The 27,815-nt window shown below is 46.5% G+C and overlaps 1 protein-coding gene and 1 pseudogene across 1 annotated transcript; one reads left to right on the top strand and one right to left on the bottom strand.

Annotated features, from left to right (window-relative positions):
- The window catches only part of LOC115326304, a 66,220-nt pseudogene extending 48,512 nt beyond the window's left edge, over positions 1-17,708 (bottom strand).
- Positions 17,709-24,845: 7,137 nt separating this feature from the next.
- Positions 24,846-26,525, top strand: LOC115326305 (NLR family CARD domain-containing protein 3-like). Its single transcript, XM_029987139.2, has one exon. The coding sequence runs from the start codon at positions 24,846-24,848 to the stop codon at positions 26,523-26,525; it is 1,680 nt and encodes a 559-aa protein (XP_029842999.2).
- Positions 26,526-27,815: the final 1,290 nt, after the last annotated feature.

Raw genomic sequence — 27,815 nt, 5'->3', positions numbered from 1 at the left:
GAGCTTCCACTGCACTCTTGAGCTGTCACCCACCATAGTGAGCTTGTTTACAAACAAACAAATAAATAGCTGACGTGCATATTCCACCGTGATCACGGCCAAAGCTATAATTGTATCTTTTTAGCAACCACGCGCAATAAAAGCCCGGGGTAATCGCTTTGGATGACGCCTCGGCAGCTGCGCGAGCACTCGTGCTGCGAGGATGCCAATCTACGCAGTCAGGGCTGCCGTCTCACGCTAGCGCAGCCTCCGTGGTTAGTCCTTGTTAGCATGAGACTGCGAAGTACCACTACAGTGTACTAGAATACTTGGGTAGTGTTGGGACCGGAGGGGCTCGCCTGAAGCGCGTGGTATTGATCGCGACAGGTGTCGACACCGGCGCGTTACCCGGAAGGTGTGCGCGTGCGCGGCTGCACGCGCGAAAATATGAATCTTTGGTGCCGCTTTGGTGGAGTGCAGATGTGATTTCTGAGACAGCTACGACATGCCATGCGGTCATACTGCGGCATCAATTACGCTGCGGCACGATCGTTAGCAACATGATGCTTCAATGTATTGGACGGTACAAGCTTCATTACCCTTCCTTTACATAAAAACAATTGCGACTTCAAAGAAGCGGATTTCAAGTTGTTTCAGCGTAGAATTAGCTGCGACTTTCGGTTTGTCAGATGGTGAGCATTTTAAATGAAATGCCCATTTTCTTGGTCGCAAAGGCCGAACATTAGATATTTGAAAGGGATATCTAAACCTCGGAAGCAGTTTTTTTTTTTTCCTATCTTATTTTATAATGGAGCGAAACGGCACATACTAAAGTCCAAGATTGTTTTAGTATGTTTTTAATATCCCAGGTTAACTTCTTTGTCTTCTATTCTGCCCATCTTCTTTATCTTAACCTTAATCAGCTCGGTTCACTTGTCACTCATTCTTGTGTTCATTTATGCGACGAACCACCCAAGCGACGGTCGCAAAGGGGTGAAAACCTTTTATTTCTTAATGGCTACCAGGACCATCCGAGGACCACCCGACGTTCATTTGTAAGAAATGGCTTATAAGCAGTGACAATTTTTATCACGCGTTTTGACATTGAACTTAAGTCCAAAAACTGAGACAACGTTGGCTCAACAAGTAATGCTTTATAAGATTCAAAGAAAACAAGCAACTATTTCAAATCATTTTGAGCAGAATACACGAGTACACGTAAAAGGCAAGGAAAAAGTTGTAATAGTTTACTGCACGCCATTGAAATAATGGTTACAATGTGCAGCGTATCCATAGTTACAATATTCAGCGCATTATCCTCTTGAGGGTCAACCATCTCAAGCCTACACGCTCATAACAATATATTTAACCGACAGCTGCTTTCTGACAACCAGGTAAGTCTCGCCTGAGCTGGGTATTCGAAGAGAAAGACCCATGGTTCCACAGGGGGCGTATCTGGTTCACGCAGGCATACAGGGTGTTTTTGTTTTGTTCTTTACAGAAATTTACATATTTTACAAAAAAAAGGATGTGTCAAATATGTGGATTCCGTCTTTCGTTATATCTGTAGGGCTCAGTGGACTAGAAGTGGGTGAATAACCGTTGCAATGTTTAATAATTAACCAAAATTCGTTAGTTAACTTGTTTATTAACGGCTTAATTGGCCATGGTACAATTGCAGTTTTAAAAGGAGTTATTATTAAAAGCAAACACAATTTCGACAATTCGCGAAAAGGCAACGAGGTTCGCGAAATTTATCGTAAAAGTTTGCCTAACTTCGCTTGATTCAAAAACCGCGTTATGAAAATAGTACGTAGAATAGTCACTTAGTCGTCTTGATGTGTGGCGCCGGTGAGTCCACCAAAGACACGCTGTCGAGTTAGTGACGAGGGGACAGAAACAGCTCTGTCATTCTTCCACGTATCAATATCAGCACAACCTCATTCGCGCTTTCAGCGCGCGGTTTTTTAATTAAGCGAAGAAAGACAAAATTTTAGCGATGAATATTTCAGGACAGAACGCGCGGGTTGGTAGAGATAATTAAGCTTGAGGACAAAAACGACAAGGGACGGACAAACACAACAAAAACGAGCGCCTTGTTGCTTTCGCTCAGAGCTCGTTGTTTGTTCGCGAACTTTCTAAATTGGGTTGGCCTTTAATAATGGCTCCCTTCAAAGCTGCAATTGCAACATGGCCCATTAAACCGTTCATTAACCCGTTGCCTACCGCAAATATTAAAAGAAATATGTGAAAATACCGATTTTTTTTTATGTGCCCTATACTCTGTTTCACCTTGTGTCGCACCGCAGGAAAGCCTACAAGCGCGAGCTCCTTCCTCTAGGGCACATCTCGGCGGCACAAGCTCTCGTGCACCTAGGGCAGCTGCCAACGCCATGCGCTCGTGCTTCTAGCCTTCGCTGCGGTACAACATAAGGTAAAACGGAGTGTATAAAATCGGGGCAACGACACGTGCACCGCTCAAATTGAAAAAGAAAAAAAGGCGAGCTGCGCGATTTTTTCCGGATAACTCGACTACAGCGCCGCCTCGAACTGTCAATGCACGCGCCCTCACGAGCTCCCGTTGCCGAGCCGCTCCGGTCCCAACACTACCCAAGTATTCTAGTACACTGTAGTACCACTGAAAAGGTTGTGCAAGCGCGAGCGGCTAGCCTTGACAAACTCGACTGGAGTACTCTCTGCCCGAGCGCTCGCGCAGCCACCGAGGAGTGATTCAAAGGAAACGGCTCGCGCCTTTAGCATGCATGGCTAACAATAGTCCATGCTGAGGTGAGACAAAGTTTAGCCTGAGCCAAGGCGCCCTAAGCCAGAAGACCCTCTCTAACAGGCTCCAGTGATAAGAGAAAGCCCAGCCTGAAACAGAGCACTTTTAGCATCGTTTTGCCTTATGTCGGATGCACTACCGCCGGTGCGAGGTAGGAAAACGCAGCGGATTCGGCTCGCGCTTCAATACTTCGTCTAACCTTAGCATGGGCTATTGTTGGTCGCGTGCTAAAAGCGCGAGCTATTTGCTTTCGACGACACCTCGACGGCTGCACGAGGGCTCGTGTGGCGCGAACGCCAATGAAGGCTACCGTCTCGCGCTGGAGCAGCCTCCGGGGCCAGTCCATGCTAAGGTGAGACGAAGTATAGCTTTAACTTTGCTCGGTTTAAATTTGGCTTTTTAGCGATGGAGCAATAGTCTTGAGCGTTAGCTTATCACTTTAAAATGCACACTGGCTGCGGGAGAAGCAATTACACATTGCACGTCTGCGCTAGGCGCGCCCAGCTGTGACCTTGAGAGGTTCCGAGGTTCGGAGCTGTCTTGAGCGTGTTATCAGTGTTATGCCCTTACTGCATTGCGATGTCTCCTCTCCGGATTCGAAGATAAGATTGGCGGTGCGGGCGGAAACAGAGGGCACATTGGAAATTGGAAAAGTGATTTCGCTCGGGGCTTAGGCGCCACATGTCGTCGCGGAATGGAATTAAACCGAATGTCCCGGATTCTTGGCCATGCGAGGCGATGAGCAAAGCTTTCTAGAAATCCAAAAACCAAGCAATGAGAGCTCTCCGTCACTCATTGCCGTCGCTCGCTAAATCGCGTACATACGGTTCAGCTTGAATTGTATGAACGCGAGACACATGCAACTCACTTCCAAATGCCTTTCATTTCAGGGCTACACTGCCATTTGCGTCCAAGTGCTGCACGGGCCTCGTGCACTGGCACTTTGACACCACTTAAGAAACTAACACAAAGATATTCAGGGGTTTTAGGTTAGGTTAACCATCCTACAGAAAGGTGCTGCTCAGTTAATAGACGGTTCGCTATTTTCCCGAGTGCCCCGGCCCGCCCGCGAGGAATTGTGGGAGAGATTGTCCTCGCCTGGCCGCTCTGCCTTGAGATCGCATTGCCTTGTCGCTTGCCTTCTCTTAATCTTGTTTTTCGATTCCATTACATATTTTTATCTATTCCAGTGTATTGTTTACCGCTTCTAAGGGTTTCTATTCTCTTCTGTGCAAAATATTTCTTGTATATATATAGTATTTGTGGCCTTATTTTGCCTTTTTCGACGGGAGTACTGTCGGACAACACGCTGCTTCGCGCATCGTTTCCCTGGATGAGTACTACCATTGCTACAGATTCCTATCGCGCTGTTAGCTGTTTGTGTTGGTTCAATTTGACCCGCGTACAGTCGAGAGGAGCCGTTTATGAACACCCGCGCACATGTCATAGGGATAGGCACAACTCTGAATCAACTATCGCGACGCGAGAGCCGAGCGCGCTGTGATTTGGCCAACCACGCTCGCTCCATTTACTCGCACTGTAGCGTATGCCTTCAAGTGCTGCTTACTTAACTAAGATACAGCACACCGCTGTATCTTAGGGGGGCAGGGCAGGGCCCGAGGGTGGGGCCCTGCCCTGCCCCCCTCTCCCCCCCCCCCCCCCCCCCCCGCGGATCTTACCGGGGGGGCACGAGCCCCAATGCCCCCCGGAAGTCTACGGCTATGCTTAGAAGCAATAAAAAATACAGTGGAATAGATAAAAACAGGTAATGGAATCTTTGCTTTTCTTTACTTTGCTGGTTGAGTTGGTAGGCAGGAGATTGCGAGAAACAAAAGGGTAGATAAAATACAACCGTTACTTTTACTATGAAAACCTTTTAATAGAGGACTGGCGAAAAAATGAAAACATGAAAAGGTATGACGTCCCGTCCTCCTTTTACTCTTTACCTTCTGTAACCTAGTCTGGTAATTTAGGATCATATACTACTACATAAGATTCAACGACGTGGAAGGTGTTAGTGCACCTTAACCCATTTTGGACGAGCCTCGCTCGTTCACCTAGGGCCGTTCCTAAACCGTTTAGGATGAGTGTAACTCATCCGCGCACTATACCTCGCCCCTTGGCTCTTTTTGGACATCCCAGGCTTGTTCCGAGCATAGTTTGCGGTGCTGCTCAGATATGGCAGCATGTATTTTTTTTATTGTACACATTTTTAAGGATGGCGACTGATTGTGGAGACATCTGCAGCTTGGGCCGTACGTGCAATAAAATATAATAAAAAAAACAACTTAGGATCAAAAACTGAAAAAAAAAATGAAACGGTTAAGGTAAACAGTGTGTCACATTATTATGCAGTTTCCTCGTTCCTTCAACAATGTCTTGGATGCGAGACACACTTTTATGACGTGCAGGCAACGTCAACAAAAATGTTTGGCGTGAAATGACCCGCCAAAAATACAATATAAGATAGCTATACTGCTAGGACCCATTGTATGTTCCTGTAACCCTGCTAGATTTGTTTTGAGAATGGCGCGATAGTTTCGTGGATAAATCCACGTATATGTGAATCCCTCGGAGGGGCGGATCCAAACAAAACTGGAGGCTGGCTTTGTAGCCAGCCTCCAGCGCGATGTCTCCTTGCACGCACTCACAGATTTGGCTATTTTGGCGTCTCGAGCTTCAGTTTTCTCGTTTACCTTCCACGTTTCGAGCATGCGGTTTGTGATGATTACGTCTACGACATCGCTCGCCTTGTCAAAGTGTTCGACATTGATTGCAGCAGCGATGAGTATGATTGCTATCAAGAGATGTTGAAAGCTGTTCATTTTGACTGCGACCCGCTGGCGACAAACTCCAGTGACGGCGAGTTACGGACGAACTCGTTGTGGTCACTGTCGCCCGGGAATATCTCGCAGGCGCATGCAGGGTGGAAGGTCAACGGGCCGGCGGCGAGAGCGAGAAAAGCATTTGGGTTACCGAGTTGTTTTGATCGTACCGCAGCGAAGAGAGCTTGGGCGATCATGGGGGCCCCTAGAATGAGAGAGCGTTCATGGTCACATGCTTTATGGGCACCATGATGTGACTAACTTGGGCAGTGTTGCCTGGTCGCCAAATGAAAATGATACAAATTCGTAAATTGAATAGTGCAATTACCAGAGCTCTAAAATTGCATAACTTGGTGTATATACTAAGTAGTCTATGAGCAATCAATTTCAAGAATAATAGATCCGTTTAATTTTAATTTTCGTGTCATAACCCCTTTAAGAAGTCACTGCAGACTTTGCTGTCCACTTATGGCTGATTCACATGATGAACTTATCCGCAGATAAATTGATCAAGTGACAAGACGTCCACGGAACATCAGTCCCCCAAGCACATTCATACGGAGGAGACGAGCAGATGACAGCGAGGACAAACTGAACCTATTCCCGGCCCTGCATTTCCGCAAAATGCCAACATCGCACTGTGGCACAGTTTTCCCAAGGTCAGAAGTGATTATTATAATGCAATTAAATGCAAAGGTGCAAGCGAGCTGGACAAGAATGACGAAAGTAAGCCCTGGAGAAGGGGAACAAGAGGGACAAAGGACAAACATAAATCTCCAACCACAGCTAGGTGACTGGTGAGTGACCGAAAAAATCCGCCTTTTTCGTCATTCTTGTCCAGCTCGCTTGCACCTTTGCATTTAATTGCATTATAATAATAACTTTAAATTGCAAGCTTCACCCTCGTTGGTGTTCGACTGGTGGCAGCTGATAAAACCCGTTTGCTCTACTGACGTCTAACCCCTGGTTAGCTCAGTTGGTAGAGCGCTCCACTTGTAATGGAGAAGTCCCGGGTTCGATACCCGGACCAGGCTGATTTTTTCGGTCACTCACCAGTCACCTAGCTGTGTTTGGAGATTTATGTTTGTCCTTTGTCCCTCTTGTTCCCCTTCTCCAGGGTTTACTTTCGTCAAAAGTGATGTTTGCGACTACGATCACTGTGCTATCATGAAAAAGTATCGTGTGCTGCTGTTACATACCGAGCGAGACAAAGCATCATGACAGGCTTAGCGTGAAGCGCTGCTACTAACCACATGAGGCCAGGAGGCTTGAGCGTCTAAGTGATGAAGTCCTGGTGTTGCGGAGGGGCATTTGGAAATGCCTTCACGCACTGCTTGCTTGTGCACTACTCTTCAGCACACTACAGCCGTAAGAAAGGTCTTGGCTGGGTTGAAAACTGGGTGGACATGCAGGGAAGCTTGCAACTTGCTAGGCAAGTTTTCACTGAAGCTTCTTGACACCAACCCGGAGGAGTACCAGAACTTGCGGCTTGTTGGCTGGGCGAAGTTCTTGCAGCTTCTTTCACGACTGGAAAATAAGAATGGTTCGACAAAATGAAACTGCGAATGGACAAAGTACAGTGCACTATCTTTGTTTGGCTCATTCGAAAACCAAAAATATTGCTCTGCTGTTGGTGCTCTACCGTAAACGCTTTTACTGTTACTCACCCTCTAAAAATCTGGGCATGGAAGGGCACTTTGCCCTTAACTCTGGGCGTCTGCTGACGAGGTGCAAATCGGAGGAATAGCCGACATGATGGTAACGTGACAAACGGTCCACGGATGAAAATTGCGATTCAATCCATCGCGTCAATCTGCCATTATTTGACAATTGTCCTAATATGATTAATTGATCCCTATTAAAAAAGAACAACTGTTCTCTGAAACAATGTAATGAAAGGAAGTTTTTATAAACAATGCCTGCTCCTTTGACAACGGAATAGTACGAGCCTTGGTACAACAGGAACTTTGCGTCGATCAGACATACGTTTATTCCATGCTCAAAGTAAAGACATGAGTTTGTCTTGGCAATGCCAACCTCCTGTGTATGATCTGTAAAAAGTCCTTAATGACCGTGGTCAAGGGAGATGAGTTTCTGCTTTCAAGAACAGGATGGGGTGAAAGAAAAAGTGTGTCGATGAACAATGAATGCACCAGCTAATCCACTCAGCCACGTTTCTGCAACATGAACTAGGCTCTAAGAGAAAGACGTAGGATAAGCACTTCGAAATCTTTAGGATTTGCCAAGGGATGATATTAATTAGATGCACAAAAAAGTAGGGGGAGGAGGATGGCAAGAAAATTTTGGGGCTTGTGTTCTTACACTTGAATTGTTTGTGCAGGAACCATTACTGAAGCAGCACTTCATTCCTGAGGCAATAATTTATTGCTAGTCAAAGCCTGTTTCCAGAAAAGCACATCAGGTGAGCGGATTTTTTTTTCTCTTAAACATGAGGTGCTTTTTAACGTTGCCCTTCAATCCCAAAATGTTGTCCATCCGCCCGTGCGCTTTGCCGCTAAATTTAGTGGGGACATTTTTGTTGCGTGACCTCTGCACAAGTTCAGTTTCCTCTCTAAATTTAGCAGAAAATTGATGTCACAGGACCTACAGACAATTTCAAGCTCTCTGATAAATTTAGCGGAAAAATGGATGTCCCGTGAACTATGCAGCAATTCAGTTTTCCCTCTAAATTTAGCGGAAAAATTGATGTCATCTGACTTATGCACCAATTCAGTTCCTTTGCTAAATTTGGTGGGAAAATTGATTTCACATGATCTGACGTCATGTGACCTACAAATTCAGGTTACCTGCTAGATTTAGCGGAAAAGTTGATTTCACGGAACCTATACACCAATTCAGTTTCCCCACCAAATTTGGCAGAAAAATTTATACTGTGTGATCTGACGTCATGTGACCTAGAGACAAAGTAAGGTTCCCGCTAAATTTAGCAGAGCTGTTTATGTTACGTGACCTTTGCACCAATTCAACTTTCCCACTAAATTTGGCAGAAATATTAATGTCGCGTGATCTGACGTCATGTGGCTTATACACACATTCAGTTTAAAATAAAATGAACAAAAAAAAACTACCTTTTAAATACTTCATTTCATGCGTTATAGCACTTTGAAGGTAAAAGTGACTTCCAATTTTAAATAATGTTTTTACTTTAAAGAAAAAACTTTTCTCTAATTGTTTTGATTGAGCACCAGTGCCGTAAACTGCTAATAGCAGCCTTGAACAGTAAAGTTTGCACATCAGAAGGGTTGCTGATTTTTAACAGTATCTTTTGTCTCTTCCAACTCTTCAGTTCTGGGGGGAATAAGTCATCGCTAGTCAATGCCTGATTCCACAGATGCATATCAGGTGAGCACCTCTTAATGAAACAACTTTGCTCTCATTGTTCTAATTTAACAATAGTGTGGAAAATCTTGTTTTACTACGGTTCTTGAGGTGAAAACGGGTATAGTATTTCAGGTTAAAAAGTCACATTTGGGGGTTTTACGTGCCAAACCAACGACGGGCATCTGGCACGCCTCAGCGGAGGACTGAGGATTAATTTGGACCACCTGGGGATCTTTTGACGTGCGACCGAAAGCTCGATTACACGGCGCCTTCTCCGCAATAAGCCTCCGTCAGATTGCGGGCACCTCGGCCGGGATTTGAACCTGCCACATGGGGATCCGTAGGCCAGCGCTCTCGCCTCGGAGCCACCGAGGCGGCTATTTCAGGTTAATGAAGTACTTTCTAGGCACCATGTTTAAAGAAAAACTAAAAAGTCCTTGAATTACAAAAAAAAAAAAGTTAGAATGTGGACATCTTAAAAATGGTGTCTTAAGTTTTCTTTTGATCTTGTTAGTAGGGGCGTCATAATCATTCATTAAAATTTCAGCGTAGCCCTGCATGTTGCAGCACACTGAACAAAGCAGAGCGCAAGAACGGTGAAAAGAAAAACTAGCAAAAGTGACGTCATTGGCAGGGTGCAATAACCCTTGTTCACCAATCGGCTGACTTGGGGATGCCAACAATGACGTCACGACGCTTTGGACAGATTACAGGTGGAAGAGAGACTCACTGCATGCCCTGCTGCAATCACTGCACATATTTTTGAAAAATAAATGCAGTTTACGTTGTCTTTCGCCCACGTTTAGTGCGATCGCTGAATTCATGGGGCAAAATGCTATGGAAGTCCACTCTTAACTCAGACTTCTTAAAAAGTGCTTCAGCTTCCCTTTGATGCTAGTTTGACTTAGTTGCCAAAGCCTGTGCCAGTGCACGAAACTAGATCAAATACATTGCTGTACTATTTTGCTTTTAATGCACTGCCAGTGGAGAAGGGTTCAGATTCCATTAAGCCCAAGAAGCTAAGCTATTAATTTGAATGTGACATACAGTAAACTCTCATTAATTCAAATTCCAGGAAGCCACGAATTTTGCATGAATTGTCAAAAGCTCGAGTTATCAGTTCATCACATATGTTGGAAGATAAATTATGATTTGCTATATGGATGGCTGCACACACAAAATAGATATCTGATGATTTCCTCTACATAGGCCTACTAATAATAAGCAGGTATGCCACTCATGAAACATTGGTAAAATTTATGACACAAGTTTATTCAACCCTCAAAAATGTTGTTTATCGGGGACTGTTTAGACAGCGCATGACACCTCAAAACAAAATTTTGTTCAACCAGCAAAAATGTTGTCTCTTATACAGGGTGATTCAAGGAGAGGCCTGGCTCTTTAAATTGTCTCCCGTGCGAAACGGTACCGTGTTGTTAGAAGACCGGTGGCTTCGCTGCGTTTCCATAGGAGCTAAGACTTTTTCTTTCTTTACTTTTTTCTTGGGTAAGTTCGCTCTTTGTAAATTTTACAAAAAAAAATGCACCATTTGTGGGCAACGCTGCACAAAGTCGTAGCGCGATAGGTTAAGAAACCGAATTTTGCGGTCGATTCAAAGAGCCTGGCCTCTCCTTGAATCACCCTGTACTTGTGTGAACGCTGTGACGTAAAGCCACGCCTCCACATCACAGCATCCACGCAAGTTGCTGTTGAAACTGCCGTGCAGCACCCCTTTTCGTCGCTCATGTGTCCTCTGCTTCAGAGACGTATATAGGGAGAGTTTAACCATTCATTGGAATGTATACGAGGCAAATGAGGAAGCACCATTGGCCGAAGCTAGGCTGGGCATGTTCCAGAGCATTTTCAGAAATGCAAATATGGTCAACCAGAAGCTGCGCATAATACCCTGGCGGTGGTTGCGAAAAGCAAAATTTTAATAAGTGCGTCGTGGTAACTCTCAGTGACTGGAAATATGGTGCACATGATGTTTTGATCACGGTCGTGCAACATCATGGTGGAAGACACATAAAGATATAGAAGATATAAAAAGCGTGCACGACCAACAGAACGATTGACATAATCCGAGCGCCGGGAATCTGCCGTGGAAGATATCAGACTTTGTTTGAGCAAAACAGAAATCAAGTGGCACAATCGTTTCTTACATCTTCTTGCATAACCATAATCGAAACATTGTGTGCACCATAACCATGAAGAGGTACTGCATTTAACCCTTACGCACTTATTAAAACTGTTTCTCACTACCACGGCTAGGAGATTCTTTTTGGCTTCTGGTTGGCCAAGAGATCTTGTCAAGCCCTCTATCTGCGTCCCGGTATTAGGCATCTGCATTGCCCTAACTTCGTTTACGCTTTCTTCTCTGTTCTAAACTCCCAAACTTAATTCGAGCCACGGGCATCGATGGCGACAGTCCCTCGGTCATCGGGACAGCATTGCTCGGTTTTAGGGTACACGAATAACGACAGAAAGCGTTGAATACTGTCTGAGGACCTGTGTATCTTGCACGGAATCCGGCAAGGTGAGTGCGGCTGTTTCTACATGACCCCAATCTCCGGCGGCAGTGGTTTGCTTTCGTAAGCTGAACAGACTTTTCCGCAATGCTATCCTCTCGACCGTGCTCGTTACATTTTGTGAATGGAGCGCACACCGAACTTAACGCTGTACCGTCGATGAACATGGCGTACGCTCGCAAGGTGCATGCAAGTTTTCTCGAGATAATTGCTGTTTCAGGTTGTAACAATTTCTAACTGAATTTATCTTAATATTGATATTTCAAAGTGTTGACAATGACTCAATTTTATCAACTACAACGCTGAGTTGAAGGCTCATTTCCGCCGCCGGGTGTGACTGAAAATTGTCGAAAAGCTTGTTCTATCGGTCTTCCCGAATCACAATCTCCTGAGCAATACCAGAGAGCCATGAACCTATGTTGACCGTCACAATGCGGCTAGATTCTTCTTGTTTTCAAAATTAGTACATAATGTAGCCGGGAAAAAGCCTTAAATTTCTGTTGCTGAAAGTTGCAATATGCTCATGCATCAATTTCGAACCGTTGAATCATTGACCGACTCGCTCCGGCAAATCTCGACTTTGCTGTTTTCAGTTCTCGACAAAAGACACACTCGTTGGCACGGGATCCTCAAATAAAACGTTTATGAACACCGATGCATGAGCATGTTTCTATGTTTATAAACAGTGATGCATGAGCATGTTTCAACTTTAAGCAACAGAAATTGAAGGTTTCTTTCCAGCTACATTATGTACTAATTTTGAAAATAAGAAGAATCTAGTCGCGTCGTGACGGTCAGCATGGGCTCATGACTCTCTGGTATTGCGCAGGAGATTGGGATTCAGGCAAAGCAATAGAACTAACTTTTTTGACAATCGCTAGCCACACCTGGTGACGAAGATCAGCCTTCAACTAAGTGCTGTAGATAATAAAATTGAGTCAATGTCACCACTTTGAAATATTTATATTAAAATTAATTCAATTCCAAAATGTTACAAGCTGAAAGCAAATGTCAGGTGATGTGATGCCCACTCCATTCACAAAATGTTCCAAGCACAGTCGAGAGGATGGCGTTGGGGAAAAGTCTTTTCGATTTAGGGACACATGCCACTACTGCCGGAAATCGGGGTCATGTGGAAAGCGATGGAGCTTAAAGACACCTCAGTCGCACTCGCCTTGCCAAATTTCGTGCAAGCTACACAGGCTCTCGGACAGTATTCGACGCTTTCTGTCGTTATCCGTGCACCGTATAACTGAGCAATGGTGTCTTGATGACCGGGGGACTGTTGCCATCCAAGCCCGTGGCTCTAATTAAGTTTGGGAGTTTAAAACAGAGAACAAAACACGAACGAAGTTCGGGCAATGCTTACTCCGAACACTGGCAAAGCCTCTCATCTGGCTGGGGCTTTCACTGTCTTTACGCTCCAGCAAGGGCGAAAGCGCCGGTAGCCCTTTCCCCTTTTATCTCTCGCACTCTTTTAGTAAAACAGTTTATACACGGTTCTGCTCTGCTTTAACCCCGTTAAACAAACTTCTTACCAAGCACCGGTGCACTGCGGAAAAGCAACACCAGCGGAAGCAAGCTCCACGGGTGTTGCTTCTCCTCAGTGCGCCGGTGCTCCGAAAGAAGTGCGCTCAACGGTGCTGCGGGAACAAAAAGTATGAAGTACACAAAAACATTGTTTGAGTTAAGCGGCTTATGAATACATTGAAAACGTAGCGGGTCAACCAATGTTTTGAAATTTGTTTGACTTAACCAGAAGTATTAAATATCCGAGTTTGAATTATCGCGAGTCTACTGTATATACTCAGAGAGATCTGGCTCAATCCAATATGCTTAACATCACTGAATAGTTGTGCAATTTTAATTGGCTAGTTTTATTTCTCAAGCACGTGATATGTTCGGTATTCAAATCAATGCAAATTGTTACTTTGGTTCAATTTATGAGGGGTTTATTTTATATGTCATGTTTAGTAGGAGCTAGGCTAGTTGGTAAGCACGTTGCTCACTTACTTTAACCATGCATGTCATATACAATTTGTTGCGATTGTGTATTGATTTCAAATCCTCTTCTGCTCTTTATTTCAAACTGCCCTTACATGCACCATGAAGATACCGAGGAGGTCTTCAATTGAATGACAACTTCAAGCACAAGCATGGAGGGGCATCTATATGGGCAGCACAAGGACAACTATAATGTAAATTTTCTCGAAAGTTAAAGCAAAGCGTGCCTTCTTCCAATAAAGGTATTGTGGCGAAACTTCTTAATTGGTTCGTTTGTTGAGCTGTCATCTATAGGAACAGCTGAGCTCACACAAACAAAATCCTGGCATTGAGAAGTACAGGTTGTGTGCTCTTTCTCTTTTGCAAAACATGAACTTTTTGGCTCATGATGAAAAATTATTCAAGTTCATGTATTAAATGACGGAGCTATGAACTCTCCATATCAATCTACCCCAAAAGCTTTATGTGACTTAAGCTTGCTTGAATATGGAAGCTTTTCGCACTAAATAATGAAGCACTTGACCTTTACGTCTTTTTGAACTGGACTCTCCGTAAAAACAAGGCATATAATTTTGTAGAATGGCGAAATGTCTGTAGCCCACATTATGGACAGCTATCCATATGAAATGTGAAAGCTGTCCGCACTAAATAACGAAGGACTATACCTTTCCGAATTATATAAGGCCAAAGCTACGAGTCATCCCCACCAGTCCTGCACCTCTGATACGTCAGGTGACACCCCTGGCAGATCTAGAGCTCTGCCAGGCGAGTCGCCTGATGTATCCCAGGTGCAGGTGGTACGGATGGCTCGAGGCTTTGGCCTTATAAGGCGGAAATGTATAGTCCTTCGGTATTTAGTGCGGACAGCTTTCACATTTCCTACGGATAGCTGTCCGTAATGTGGGCTACAGATGTTCCGTCGTTCTACGAAATTATATGCCTTGTTTTTACGGACGGTCCAGTTTCTAGATTACGGCAAACCATACCGGCAATATTGAACCAGCAACTTTTACCCGTAAAATGGGAAACGGATAACTGTCTGTAAAGTGAACTACGGACGTTCCGTCATTTTACGAAATTATATGTCTTGTTTTTACAGACAGTCCCGTTTCTAGATTACGGCAAACCATACCGGCAATATTAAACCAGCTACTTTTGCCCGTAAAATGGAGTGAAAATCTTTTACAGTGTACCTGAGAGTTTAAAATACCGTCATCTGCGCTTGAGTTGTATGCTATGTCCGCTCCAGACTGGACTTTGTATCTACTGCCTAGATTTTTAGTTAATTCTTTAAAACTTAGTCAAGTTTAAAACATTCAGAGAAGTTACCTTAGTTTTATATATGGCCGATACCTCAGAAAGAAATGTTGGCATAACCATAACTGGCTACTATGTGAGCTGGGTACGGACACACTTTCGGAAGAAGAAGACCTTCATGGTTTGTTATTTTTGCACATTATTTTAAATGGCAAAGTTTCATGCCCAAGGCAAGATCTCGTCGTGAGCTTTTGCGTGCCTCATTATTATGGTAAGTGCAACTGCCCTCTGTTGGTAAGTGCTTCAAGCTCTCGCCCATCACCTGAATGACACTCATTTTATAATGTTTCATTGTGACTGATATGTTTATGACCTTGAATAACTTCAGGAAACTTAGGGATGTTAAAGCTGCCATAAAACGTGTGGAAGTTCAATTTGTTAATTATATTTATGTGCGTAGTGTTAGAATGTTGAATGTGCTTCTCTGTCCGTGTTGTAATGTATGTACTGTGACAGACAATATCCCCTGACACAGTTTTTCATGCTTCTTTGGCATGCCCGCCTGTTTTTGACAGAGCTATGGTGCAAACCAGGAATTGAATGCAAAACGGAGGTCCCATACTTCAAACTATTTGACAGAACTGGAGATAATAGAGCTTGTCGGGAGTGCATACGAAGAAAAGACCCAGGTCGGATGTTTCAGCTTATATTGCCCACAGTGCTACCACCATATAGGCATGTTGTTTCTGGTGGAATAGTGAGCAAACAAGCTGTGCTAGAGGCTACAGCGTTCTGAGAAAACTTCGTGTTTTACCCGTGGCGACCCAGGAGGCGGTTCTTGTGGCTCAGGCCCACCGTTGTTTGACTCGCCCTTTACGTCGCCTTCTTCTTCAGCTTCAGGTTCCGGCTCCCCCGCAGCGATGCAAACGTTGTGCAGAACTGCACAGGCTGCAATGATGGTGGCAGCGGTCTGCGGTGGGTGGTAAAGGGTCTGGTGCTTTTGGAGTCAACGGAACCTGTTCTTCAACAGGCCGATGCAGCGCTCCACCGCAGACCGCACGGAGGAGTGGGCCACATTGAATCTCGCTTCCCGAGATTTCGGCTAGAGCGTGCCGGGGACTGGCGTAATCAGCCATGGGGCAAGGACATAGCCGCTGTCTCCTGCATGCCCAACAAGCATGCGTGACATCAGACACCCAAATAAATGAAGCGTGGTCAGATGAACCTTGGCCACCAGTCACTAATGCATATATCAAGGGTGGCCAAACTGCGGCTTGTGAGCAGCATGCGGCTCATCGCGGGTTCAAGTGCGGCCCTCGGCTTTCGGGTGAGCGTGCCCCCTTCCACTCCTGTGTTCCAAAGACGAAACGAGTTTTAGAATTTAAGAAAAAGCTCGCAGACTTGGCAGCCCTGCACTACACCAGGTATATAGGGCTGAAGTACTCTTTGCAACAATAATGTGTGCAAGCAACACTGTTTCCCTTATTCTTCTAGAAAGAATTTCGAACCCTATAAGTAGAGCGGGCGTCAGGGGCAGTGGCTGGCTAGCAAACCAGCCGAAGCGTTCATTTTTGCTGAGCGGTTAGAGTATCGTTCTGCCGCTTGGTGTTATTTGTTGTGGTCAATAATTATACTTGTCCTCTTTGGAAAGCAGTGCTCCCTGCCTATCGTTTTTCTTTTTTTTTTAAGTGGCCTCCCCCGCTTTTATTTTCCTGCGGCTCTTTGAACTTTTGATGTTTTGTTTGCGGCTCTAACCCCATGTCACTCTGGTTAGCTCTGGCCAGGGTGTAAGATAGACAGGTGGGGAAACGAGAGCGAAATGAGCGACCGGATTGTGTCCCCCTCGAATTTCTCTTTTTCTGCGGCGCCATCTATGTGGAGCACCGCGAACTCTCACTCTAGGTGGGCGACCGGTGCCGACCGGCTAAACTGACGGAGATGGTTTTTCATGGATTTTCAATGAAGGACTGTCGTGCTCTCGGTTTATTTTGCGCACTCTCCCATAAAGTTTCATGCAAATCCAATTCTGATTTTTTTTTCTCTCGCCGCAGCGCCATCTGTCGCTAATCGGGGGTAGCCGCAAGCAGACGAGTACACAATCCGGTCACGGCGCTGCGGTAGACTTCTATGGGCCGTTTCCCCACCTGTCTATTTTACACCGTGGCCATGGCATATATCCTCTAGAGAACACACATCTTGCAGGCAGGGATGAGAAACGAACCAATCTTCAATGTTTCCTTCTTCGCCCGCAGATCCAGATACCTCCATCAACCTGAACCATACATGAGCCATGCTAACACTTGCAAATGATAAATTTCCGACCTTTTTGACAAAATTATGTTATCTGCATAGCCACTTGGAATGTTATGTTTTGCCTGCGTGGGATCATGTACCAGTGTATATCACATTTATAAGAAAAAACATTTTTCTTTTTTCAGCTAGTCTTGTAAAAATCAGGAAAACAATGAATTGCATTGTTTTGGGCAGTAGCTCATTTACCTCTGTAATTATAAGTATGAAGAGTCGCACAGATGTGGAAGGTACAGTTTGGTCACTATTTGTCCACATACATCCTTGTGGGTTGTTTTGCTAATTATGCATAAGAGAGAAGACCCAAATGACAAACAGTGCCGTGGCCTCGCCATTCACCCGACTGTCCTGTACAGTTCTGAAATGTTAGTTTATTTTCCTACCCAGCGAGAATTCACCAGGCTGAAGGAGGCCGCTTTCCACTGCCCTTTGAAGTGATGGCTGCTTCCAGACATAGCTATCATGGGCCCCACCAGGCATTCTGGGTCTGTGTAGATTATGCGGGCCTTGGAGTCGCACACCTCCAGAACACAACTAGACAAGTTTTTCACATCATTCACATGGAATTCCAACACACTGCTGTAATATTAAATAATCAGCAATACATTGCCAAGCCTTTAAGTATGGTTAATTTTGTTTTTTATTCTTTCTTCTGCTTCGTACTGGGGGCTCTTTCAACATCTTGTGAGCAACACGGGAAGGTTTGCTAATTCGCGGCGAAGGCCAGTGTGCATCTTTAACGTGCTTGTTGAAGAACGAGTACTCCCTGATAATTTTCCTAATTTTCTGCTCATTTTACTTCTTTGTGCGTGTGCGTGCGTGCGTGCGTGCGCGTGGGAGAAGTTTTATTGACATTGAAGGGTTTTTTTCTCCATCCATTGTAAGGCCATGTTTTTCTCGGTACGTGTAAGTATTGGGAGAAACGGCGCAATACGCTTCCGGAACGCTAGCGGCGTGTGTACGGACAGGTTCTTGGAGCTGCCGAAGTTTTATTTGGTGTCAAGATTTATCAGTTCTCGTATATGACGGCAAGTGTTATGTGCAGAAGGAAGAGTTTGGAAACGGCTAACGAGTGCTCCAAAAGGCGTCTAGGGCGCATCGGAACTCAAGGAGGAGCATGCGTAAATCAAAGGGCAACAAAGAGAACACGCAAGGAATGCGCGATTACATGGCAGCCAAGCACGTGCCGTATTTACTGAGGTCGGGGGAAACAAAAGCGCGTGGGTGCATTTGGGGAGTAAACAAGGGCGGCCATCCTTGACGATCTGGATGAGGAGTGTGGTTGTAAAGTGTTTCGTTACGTAGATAGTTGCTTGGTTTTGTTTAATAACTCTGAGAGTATGTCTGATGGAAGCGTCCACAAGTCCATTTTACAACTATTCACAAAAAAAAAAAAAGTCGGGGGGCTCACGCTTACTAACAAACTTCAGAGTGAAGATTTTCTTTTTTTAAGTTTGAATTGATTGCTAGACACGTCTGCATGGTCTTATCACCCAGGTTCGAGGAAGAGTCACCTCCCATTTGATTCGTCGCACTCTAATTTTGTAAAAAGAAGTATAGCTTCTTCTTGCCTACAGACCGCCCTCGAGAAGTTGTGTCACCAAGTGGATAACGATAGTCTTGGGCCGGCAGGTAGAACGGCTGACCGCGGCGGGTTTCCCAACATCGATTTTATTGAGCGTTGCGGAGGCCTTCTTAAGGAAGCTATAGGGAGGACCTCGACCCCGGACTAAAAAGAACGAGCAGAAGACCGCTTGGCATTTCGTACCTGCACAAGATTTAACACCCCTTGAAAAAAGTTGTGCTGAGGTACGTAGTTCAGTTGCTGTTTTCTACCCCCTGCAAGTTGGTTCAGCCATGCCTGAGAGTTCCGAATAAGAAAGAAAATGACTACACTTGCTCGGTAAAGCACGTAACTTAATATGATGAGTGCAAGGTGGGAATTGTTTTACAAAATTCCACTCTCACGTAAAAAATCCTATATTGGCCAAACGGGCGGATCTGTTAAACACAAATTGTGGGACCAAGGCCCTTCGTTAGAATCAGAAGTGGAAGCGTGGGGGGGGGGGGGGGGGGGCGAGAGGCATTTAATTTTTTTTTTTGCTAGCTATCGGTGCCGACCCATTTTCACAGAGGCAGAGGCCAAATGACAGGTAAGGCAGAGACCGAATGACAAGGGAAATTTTAGACACCTATGCGATTAAAAAAGGGGGGTACCAAATACGACAGCCAGGTGTCGCTGCATACACAAAGCAAAGAAATGCCTTTTTAAATACGTGTTGATTCACCATCCCAGGATGGGATTTGTGTTACTGATTTTCTTTTTCTTAACTTTCAGTTGAGAGTCAGCACCTCTCCTTTGTGCACTTCTTCTACGTTGTCCCTGTTTTTTGCGCGCTGTTTGTCACAAGCCTATCAAGCCATTCTAGGTTTATAACGATATGCTTAATTGCACCCTGAAGCTTTTTGTGTAGCCTGGAAAAAAGCTGTCATCATTTGAAAAAGTGCAACTGAGGGCTCGGTCGTCATAATGATCGGTTAAATAAAATTGTCAATGGTGTCTATACGCTCTTTCTGTCTTTGTGACCGTTTCGTTCGCTCTAACTTCCAGGGTTTTGGAACAAGTTTACGTGTTTAGAGCTGCCGCTAGTCAAATTTTGAATATCCGCAATAAAATTCAGCAGCAGTTGTTTCAAGCTCCTATTTCTGTATCGCTTGCTTTCGTGCAGAATTTAAAAATATTTTTAACGAAGAAAACTAGTCGAATTTTCCAAAACGCAAAATACTGTTTATAAGTTGAAATATAACTAACTCTACCTTAACAGCTAGTGTTGTGGTTACAACTATGTATATGAAAATCTCTTTGAACTTGCCACGCACTCTGGACAGCAACCCCAGAGTCAACGACCGAACAATGAAGACGAATCAATACAGGCAAGCGCTTCGCGATACCATCAGGCGAGGGGCCGTGTACTGGCTTCCGATAGCATAAATAAACTTTATTTTCTGTTCACTAATATAAGGAGTGTTTCATCTAAACTTTATTAATAGAACTCGGTCGTTGACTCATGCGATGCTGAGGTGGTAGATACTAACTGAAACATGGCTTTCCGCAAAGGTTGGAAATAATTACGTTTTTGAATGCGGCAAGCGTTTCAGTGTTTTTCGGTATGATAGAGGGCAGAGGTGCGGTGGTGATGTTTTGATTGCCGTGGCCGATAACCTTTGTTCGTCTTCTGTAGAAGTCGTAAGTAATTTTGAACTCGTGCGTATAAAGTTCCGAGTATGTTCCAAAAGGTTTATTATAGGTGTTTGGTATCGACCACCGTCGTTAAAGGGGTCATGAAACGATTTTCCTACTTGTTTCTCCTTAGCTTTAATCCTCAACTCAAATGTGAATTGTGAAATCACGTCGTCGTGACATTCTTCGGCACTGATGCGATGACTCCTAGCTTCCACCGTGCTTTTTCTGCACACCATAGAACTTGTCATTCCCCAGTGACGATAAGTTCCGTCAGGGCACTCATTGGTCACAAACGCGAATACGAATATTCGTCACGACGGATTGATTGTCGACGAGCGCAAACGTCCGAGTGACGCAGTTGTCGTGTCCAATGCGTGAGCTGGGCTTGGCTGACGTCAAGTTGGCACCGCTGACGCGCTTTGGGAACCGCGGATGTATCATAGTGAAAAGGCGGAGAGCTTTCGAAGGAAAGAAGGAACAAAATAGTCCGCTATGTTTTCAAATGTTCTTAACGAAAAGTTGGCTTTTGACTTTCTACCCTCTTCCTTTTGGCCAACTAAACGATGTGCGATTAGTAAAGTCCCAATTTAAAATAATTTATCCCAGACCAAAATTCGTTTTCATGGCCCCTTTAAATTAACAAATCAGCTTCAAATAAGCGTCGTAGCACCCTCTAGGGTAAAAAAAAATCAAGGAACATTCCGAGCAGCCAGAGCAGCACGGCCGCTCCTTTTCTCATCAAAGAAGACGACGTCCGAAAATCCAACGGCTCCCTTATTTTTTTGCCTTTTTATTCACTTTGTTACTTCATTTTCTTGTTGGGTTCGACTGCCCCCTTCTCTGTGACGATGCCGTCTGTGGACATACGTTTGGCGTTTGTTTTGTCACGCAATGGTGGGATCCGACAGTTCAACCAATCAGTTTGTTAGAATGGTGTCACGAGGTATAAAATGGCGAATCAAATAAAAATAATAAATGTAAAGGAGCGCAGCTATACTTGTGTTGCCCTGGGCGCTTTATTCTTCCAGAGGCGAGCATCGCAGTGCCATGGTGTTTAACCTGTGCCGTCTTCATGACGCCATGAAAGACCCTCTTGAAGCAATTAATTTGCTTCAGCGCATGGGTCTGCTCCTGGCTCCTGGGTTTTCGTGCGTGTCCAGAGTGCGAAGCTCCGACGACATGCTGCAAGTCCACGCTAGATCTGCGGAAGGCTACTCCGGGTGGTGCGGTGTGTGGATGACTCGTGAGGTGTCCAAGAGGAAACCGGTCAAAGTTCAGTGCCGGGGTGAGGTCTCAGTATGGAACGGTTCCTCTTTTGAAGGATCGCACCTGACGCTTCTCCAACTCATGAAAATCATCCTCCGGTGCCAGAGCCTACCGGGCGCCGTCATTCAGCGGGAGACTGATGTCGCAAGTAAGACAATAACTGATTGGACGAGTATTTGTCGGGAGGGAGGTTGCGGTAAATGCCGTCTTCAAGCATTCAGACTTGATTCGTGGCGGAGTCGTGACATTAGAACTAGACGAGAGTGTTTGGTCAGCGAAAGTACCATCGTACGTGGGTATTTAATGCCTGGCCAGTGGGTTTTTGGCGGTGTGGAGCGTGGCAGCGGGTGCCGCTTTCTTGTTCCCGTGGAGACCCGTGACGCTAAAACCTGCAAGGGCTAATAGCCTAGTGGGTCCGCCCTGGAACAAGAATAATTACTGACTGTTGGGCTGGCTATCGCAAGCTTGCAGATGGCGCTCGCTTCACGTACCTCACCGTCAACCACAAGCTCCATTTTGTCGCCCCGAACACTGGTGCGCACACCTATACGGTAGAGGGCACCTGGGCGCACGTCAAAAACTCTCTTCCATCTGGACGGCGCGAGAGCCACCATTTTACTGGTCACCGTGCAAAGTTCATGTTTTGGAGGAGAAAGAAGGCGCGCGGAAACACTGATAGATTCCAGTCGTTCGTCGCCGCGGCCGCCAAAATCTAGAGCCCCGACGCAGACAGGTACCTTCTCTATAGTGCGGAGGACGAGGATTCTGACGGCTCCGGTGACTTCGAGTGATCCGCTGCGCTGCGCCCGTCGCCCGCCTGCGTGCATAAAGACTACTTATACGCTAACCGCTTGTCAAGTGCTCGTTACGTCAGTTATAGGTTCTGGTAGCGGCCTAAACGGCCCTTTTAAGGGCCCAATATTATGCAAATGGAGCTGTTTTCCGAATGCGGCACCCCGTGTCTCTAAAAAATTCACAGGAAAAACCCAGCCAAGGTATGTGGTCCCCAACTTGGATATCGCGTGTAATGATTTAAATGAAATATGTTCTTGCTTATCTCGCGCCTTTGATCCTAATAAATGCCCCCGTTGTAGTCGTCTCGCGGTGCTGTTGCTTGCTCAATCGCCTTCGGCGTGTATCAGCTTCGTCGTCTCCGCTGGCGGCGCACCGGCGGAGGCGGTTGATCTGACACACCGCGTTCGGCTTTGGCTAGCAGACGGCGTTCGTAAAATGGCGCCAGCTATTGCTGGCTTCACGCGGCGGTACCGTGCGTGCTTCCATTCATTCGGCGTTCGTTGCCAGGGTGCCGGTAGAGTGTACTAGAAGGAACGAGTGGGACTAGCTACAGGCTCCACTCATGCTCTCATTTGCACCTCACTTTGATCGCAGCGCCACCTTCGTAGAGTGTACTAGAAAGGACTGAGTGAGACGACCGAAGCATTTTTTCGGCGCCGCCACTTGCAGAACGATCTTGGCGTTAGAACGCAACGCGTTCTTATAAATACCGGATAATCCGAACCGCTCCGCTCGTAGTGCCCGAGAGGGCGCTACGAGCGAAGTGGCTTGAATTAGCCGGTTTTTTCCACATGCGGAGGTACCTAAATAGCACTCCGGTCGCCCCACTCGGTCCTTCTAGTACGCTCTAGTGCCGGCGAGGAAAGCAGACGAACTTTATGTTCCGGACGAACGCTGCGGCGCAGCGATACCAGGTGCGTTCTAAGGCCCTTCCCGTGTGCTTTTCAATGTGCGGAAGGCGAACAAAACGAGTTCGAAATAAGTACTTAACGCAGAATGCTGCAATTCTCCAGCGCCTCATAATTTGACGCTGGAGAATAAAAAAGAGTTTTTAGACCGGAGTTTAAAGATAGTTTTTTTTTTTTTTTTACAACAGCATGGGTTTAAAGTGTCAATGTGCTGCCAACCCTGCATTCTTGAGTTCTACTACAGTGTTCTAGAGGGGGTTGTAGTGGCAAGAGCGGCGGCCGCTTTGTGAAGATTTTGCGCGTAGACGACACCATGGCGCTGCTGTTCTGTGCCCTAGGAGCGCGCCCCTGTCAGCCCCATCATCAGCGCTGTTCGGCGCTTACTACTGTGGTTTGACTGGAGGTTTTCGCTGTGCAAAACAACTGCTAATGTTGTTCTGTATACTCTGTTTCACCTTATGATGTACCGCAGGAAAGGCTACAAGCGCGAGCTTTTTGCTCTGGGGCACATCTCGGCGGCAAACGCTCTCGTGAATTAAGAGCAGCTGCCAACGCTATGAGCTCGCGCTTCCAGCCTTCGCTGCGGTACAACATAAGGCGAAACGAAGTATAGTAAATTGTGGTTCTGCCTTTGGACTAATGCCTCTAGAGTGTGTGCTATCCTCTACTTGAAATATTCCCGTGTTTTGAGGGAGATTATTTAATTAATATCGACTCCCCCCCCCCCCCCGGTACTGACACATCGTTCAGCAACGCTATCACTTGGGCTGCAGGCTTAATAGCTGCGAAAGAAGTTCTACGGTGCTACATTTCGGAGTAGCGTACCGCGTCACCCTCGTCGTCTTCTTCGTTCATCGCACACGGGCCATTAATTCTCCTAGGGCACAGAACTCCAGCGCCACTCGCGGTATCTACATCGACCGTCTCCACGCGCTTCATTGTAAGCGGGCGCCGCTCTTGCCACTACGCCCTCTTGAACACTGTAGTTCTACAGCAAACGTTGTTCGCGAGCTTTCAATTTAGAACCATAAAAACGACGAAGAGCGGTCGCGTGGGGGAAGCAGGACGACCGGGCGTGAGCGCGGGACTGAACGAGCCTGGAACGGTACTGTACAGCCGCTGAGGGGCAAGCAGCCCAACATCGCCTTACACCAACGTTGGCTTACAACATCGGTGACACAAGGACTTGGGTCCTCCCCATTCGACCAAGCAGTGAGCCAAATTCCACAACCTTCGTGTCTTGGCGTGGTTTCCGAACTCAGAATGCCAGCACGAATGTCGCGAGACATGCCACCGCCTCGAAAGCGTAAACGTTCGTCGACCCTACAAGATTAGCGGAGACCCACAAGCATCCCCGACTTGGAGTCATACTTCAGGGAACGGTTCCTGGACGTAAATGCACAAATACTCAGAGTTTTACGTCTGCGTCGACCGTGGGATATCGGCAAGAGCGCTGCTGGATCGCCAAGAGCCTTGGCGAGTGGAAGTCTCCTGCACCCTGTCGGCATCGAACTTCTAGAAAATGGTTCGGGCAAACTGACGCTTCGAACGTTCGTCAACTGCAACCCAAGCGCGTCGGAGTATCATGTCCTCTCCGTTTTTCTGATGAAGCGGCTGCTAAACCATCACCGCTGTGTTCAGCAAGTCGAGCTCAGCTACACGGGTGAACTGTTCGACGAAGAGAGCCAACTGCTGAGTCAGGTCCACCCCACCGCTGGCATCTCGCAAATCGCCCTTGACGGACATCGAATGAATAAGCCCCAACCCAGTCAGCTTGTTCGCGTCATGCTCCGAGGAGATCCCACCCGAATGAAACTCCGCCGCGTTTGTTTCGGTGCCACCGAAATGACGGCGTTGGTTCAGAGCATTGATCGAGCAAACACGCGACTCACAGACCTCGATCTTTCCGACAATCGGCTGAGGGGCCATGACAGCCTTGCTTTGCTCAAGGCCGTCAAGACTTCCAAGACCATCAAATGCCTGAAGCTCGATTCCATTATGGTCGGCGTGCGAGGAGCGCAGCGCTTCGCCAAGTTGCTGAGGACCAACAAGACGTTGCTGAGTGCGAGCCTGTTCAAGACGAAGACAAATGACAAGGGCGCTATTGCCATTGGTCATGCCCTCGCGGCGAACAGCACACTCGAGTTCCTCATGATAGGCGGGAACTCCATCGGTCCCACAGGTGCTCAAGCCATCGCCTCGTCCCTTGAACTGAACACCACCTTGACCTACCTCGATCGTCAATGCAACCACCTGGATAACAGCGGTGCCGTTTTCCTCGCTCGGATGCTCCAGTCTAACAAGACGCTTCGGACACTCGACATAAGCAGAAGTTTCATCCGCAGCGACGGTATAGTGGCAATCGCTGATTCACTCACGAACAACCGGACGCTTCTGGAGCTCTCAATTGACGGAAACCTGTTCACTAAAGAAGCGGTTGTGGCGTTTGGGCGCCTCGTCGCCTCCCACAAGACGCTGAAGCCCTTTCATGCCACGCCAGGTTGCTGTCCCAGGTCAGCGGCGCCATTCAACGAATTCGTCGAAGCCTTGTCGCTCAACCGATCACTCAAAGGCATCAAATTGTCCGTGCTGTACCCCTGCTCGATGCAGACACTCTCGCAGAAGCTGCGATGCCACAAAACGCTTCGAGACCTTTCTATCCAGACCAACGCACTCGACACGAGTCTTCTGTTCGGCGCCCTGGCCTCCAACCGATCGGTGCGAACATTCGAAATCGACAGCGTCCTGAGCTTGAGGAGTCTCACGGCCTTGGCGAACCTGCCTCGCGTCACGACAACCATCCGCTCGGTAACCGTCTCGGACAAGGTTCGCAACACGTCCCTGATGTGGCTCGCGTGCGGCCTGGCGTCCAACTCCAGCATCTGGAGGTTCCGCCTTGGTTCTAACAAACTCGGTGTCAGCCTCTGCAGAACGATTGCCAGGATGCTTGTGGAGAACAGCACGCTCAGCGCTTTGATCCTAAACGATGCTCCCCTTGACGAACTCGGCCTTGTAACCCTGGCGGGTGGCCTGACCTCCAACCAAGTTCTTCAGAAGCTGTCCGTTTGCTATCCCGCGTCTAGCGTTGCTGGATTCAGGGTCAGCCAATGTCTGCGAAGGAACTGCGTCCTCCTGAGCCGCGCACTCCAGTTCGTCCTTAAGATTGCGACAGACAAGAGCTCTGCGGCAGCCTTCCAGCTATATCGGCGGAGCGAGTACTTCGCGCACGAACTTTCTCTCCGTCCCGAAGGGTTGCCAGCGTCGTCCGCTGATTCGCCCGTTTGAGAAGCGGACACCTACATCCTGGAGAACTACTTCGTGATCACCGGAGTGGTCAAGGGCGAGCATGTTTGCCTGAGGCCGCACAGGAAGACGGCGCTCACCGCGCAGCTTGACGAACTGAACGCGTACTGCCTCTACGTGATCGCCTCTTTTGTGAAGGTGTTCGACGTTAAAGGCTGATGCGCCAGGCCGCGCTGGAGCACGCCTTCGGGGCACGAAAGAAATGCTGCGTGATATTCCGAGTACGCCAGCTATCTCGTGCACTTGGTTATAGTTCGTTTTAATTGTTGAACTACGAAGAAAATTTCCTGATGTTAATGTTATATTTATATATTTAAATACATATCTGTTGAAAAATGCTACGAGTGTTTTTTTTTTCGAATTTGCTTCTCAGCTCATGTTATCAGCGAATATCCATCTGCGAATTCGTTGGGTGTCTGTTATGGTAACTGGGCCAAAATATTTCCACTTTCCAAAGGCATATACTGGCACTATTAGCAGCGAGACGTTTTGGTGGCGCCCTCCTATAGTTCCCACTCGTGACGTCATTACCTTGCGAAAAACAAGTGAAATTATTGCGCCCTCGAAGCTACTCTGGAGTGCAACTCCTTCTTTAGCCCTTTTCAACATGGATTCCGCAAATCTTTCTCGTGCGATACTCAGCTTTTAGTTTTCACCCACAACCTCCACTCGGCTCTGGACCGTGGATCTCAGACTGACTGCATCTTTCTGGACTTTGCAAAGGCTTTCGATAAGGTAACACATAAACTACTACTATACAAGCTTAGCCTACTCAGTATTGATCCATATATCTTATCTTGGTTAGAGTGTTTCCTCACTAACAGATCGCAATTTGTAACTGTCAATAACAAAAACTCGTCATCGTCCCTCGTTAAGTCCGGTGTACCACAGGGTTCTGTCCTAGGCCCCCTCTTATTCTTAGTATATATAAAGGACCTACCTACTAGCATTTCCTCCTCCATAAGCGTATTTGCGGATGATTGCGTAGTTTACCGTGAAATTACTAATGACTCTGACGTGCACATAATTAAATCTGATTTAAATGCAATTTTTTCCTGGTGTGATGCTTGGTACATGAAACTAAACACTATGAAGTGTAAGACAATGAGGATTTCTCGCAAAGCAGCACTCTGTCCTAACTACTTCCTATCAAATAACATCCTTGAAAACGTATCAACTTACAAAAATCTAGGTGTTCATATCTCTTCTGACCTATCATGGAAAACTCACACCGAATATATCGTTAATAACAGTAACCGCATGCTTGGATAT

The sequence above is a fragment of the Ixodes scapularis genome, unplaced genomic scaffold (genome assembly GCF_016920785.2).
Source record: "Ixodes scapularis isolate PalLabHiFi unplaced genomic scaffold, ASM1692078v2 PGA_scaffold8__174_contigs__length_109621045, whole genome shotgun sequence".
Classification (NCBI taxonomy): domain Eukaryota; kingdom Metazoa; phylum Arthropoda; class Arachnida; order Ixodida; family Ixodidae; genus Ixodes; species Ixodes scapularis.
The sequence above is the reverse complement of the archived record's forward strand: the minus strand, read 5'-3'. Positions and strand labels throughout refer to the sequence as shown.

Coding starts and splice junctions, on each gene's coding strand:
- LOC115326305 (XM_029987139.2), top strand. CDS start 24,846: ATGAAGCGGCTGCTAAACCATCACCGCTGTGTTCAGCAAGTCGAGCTC.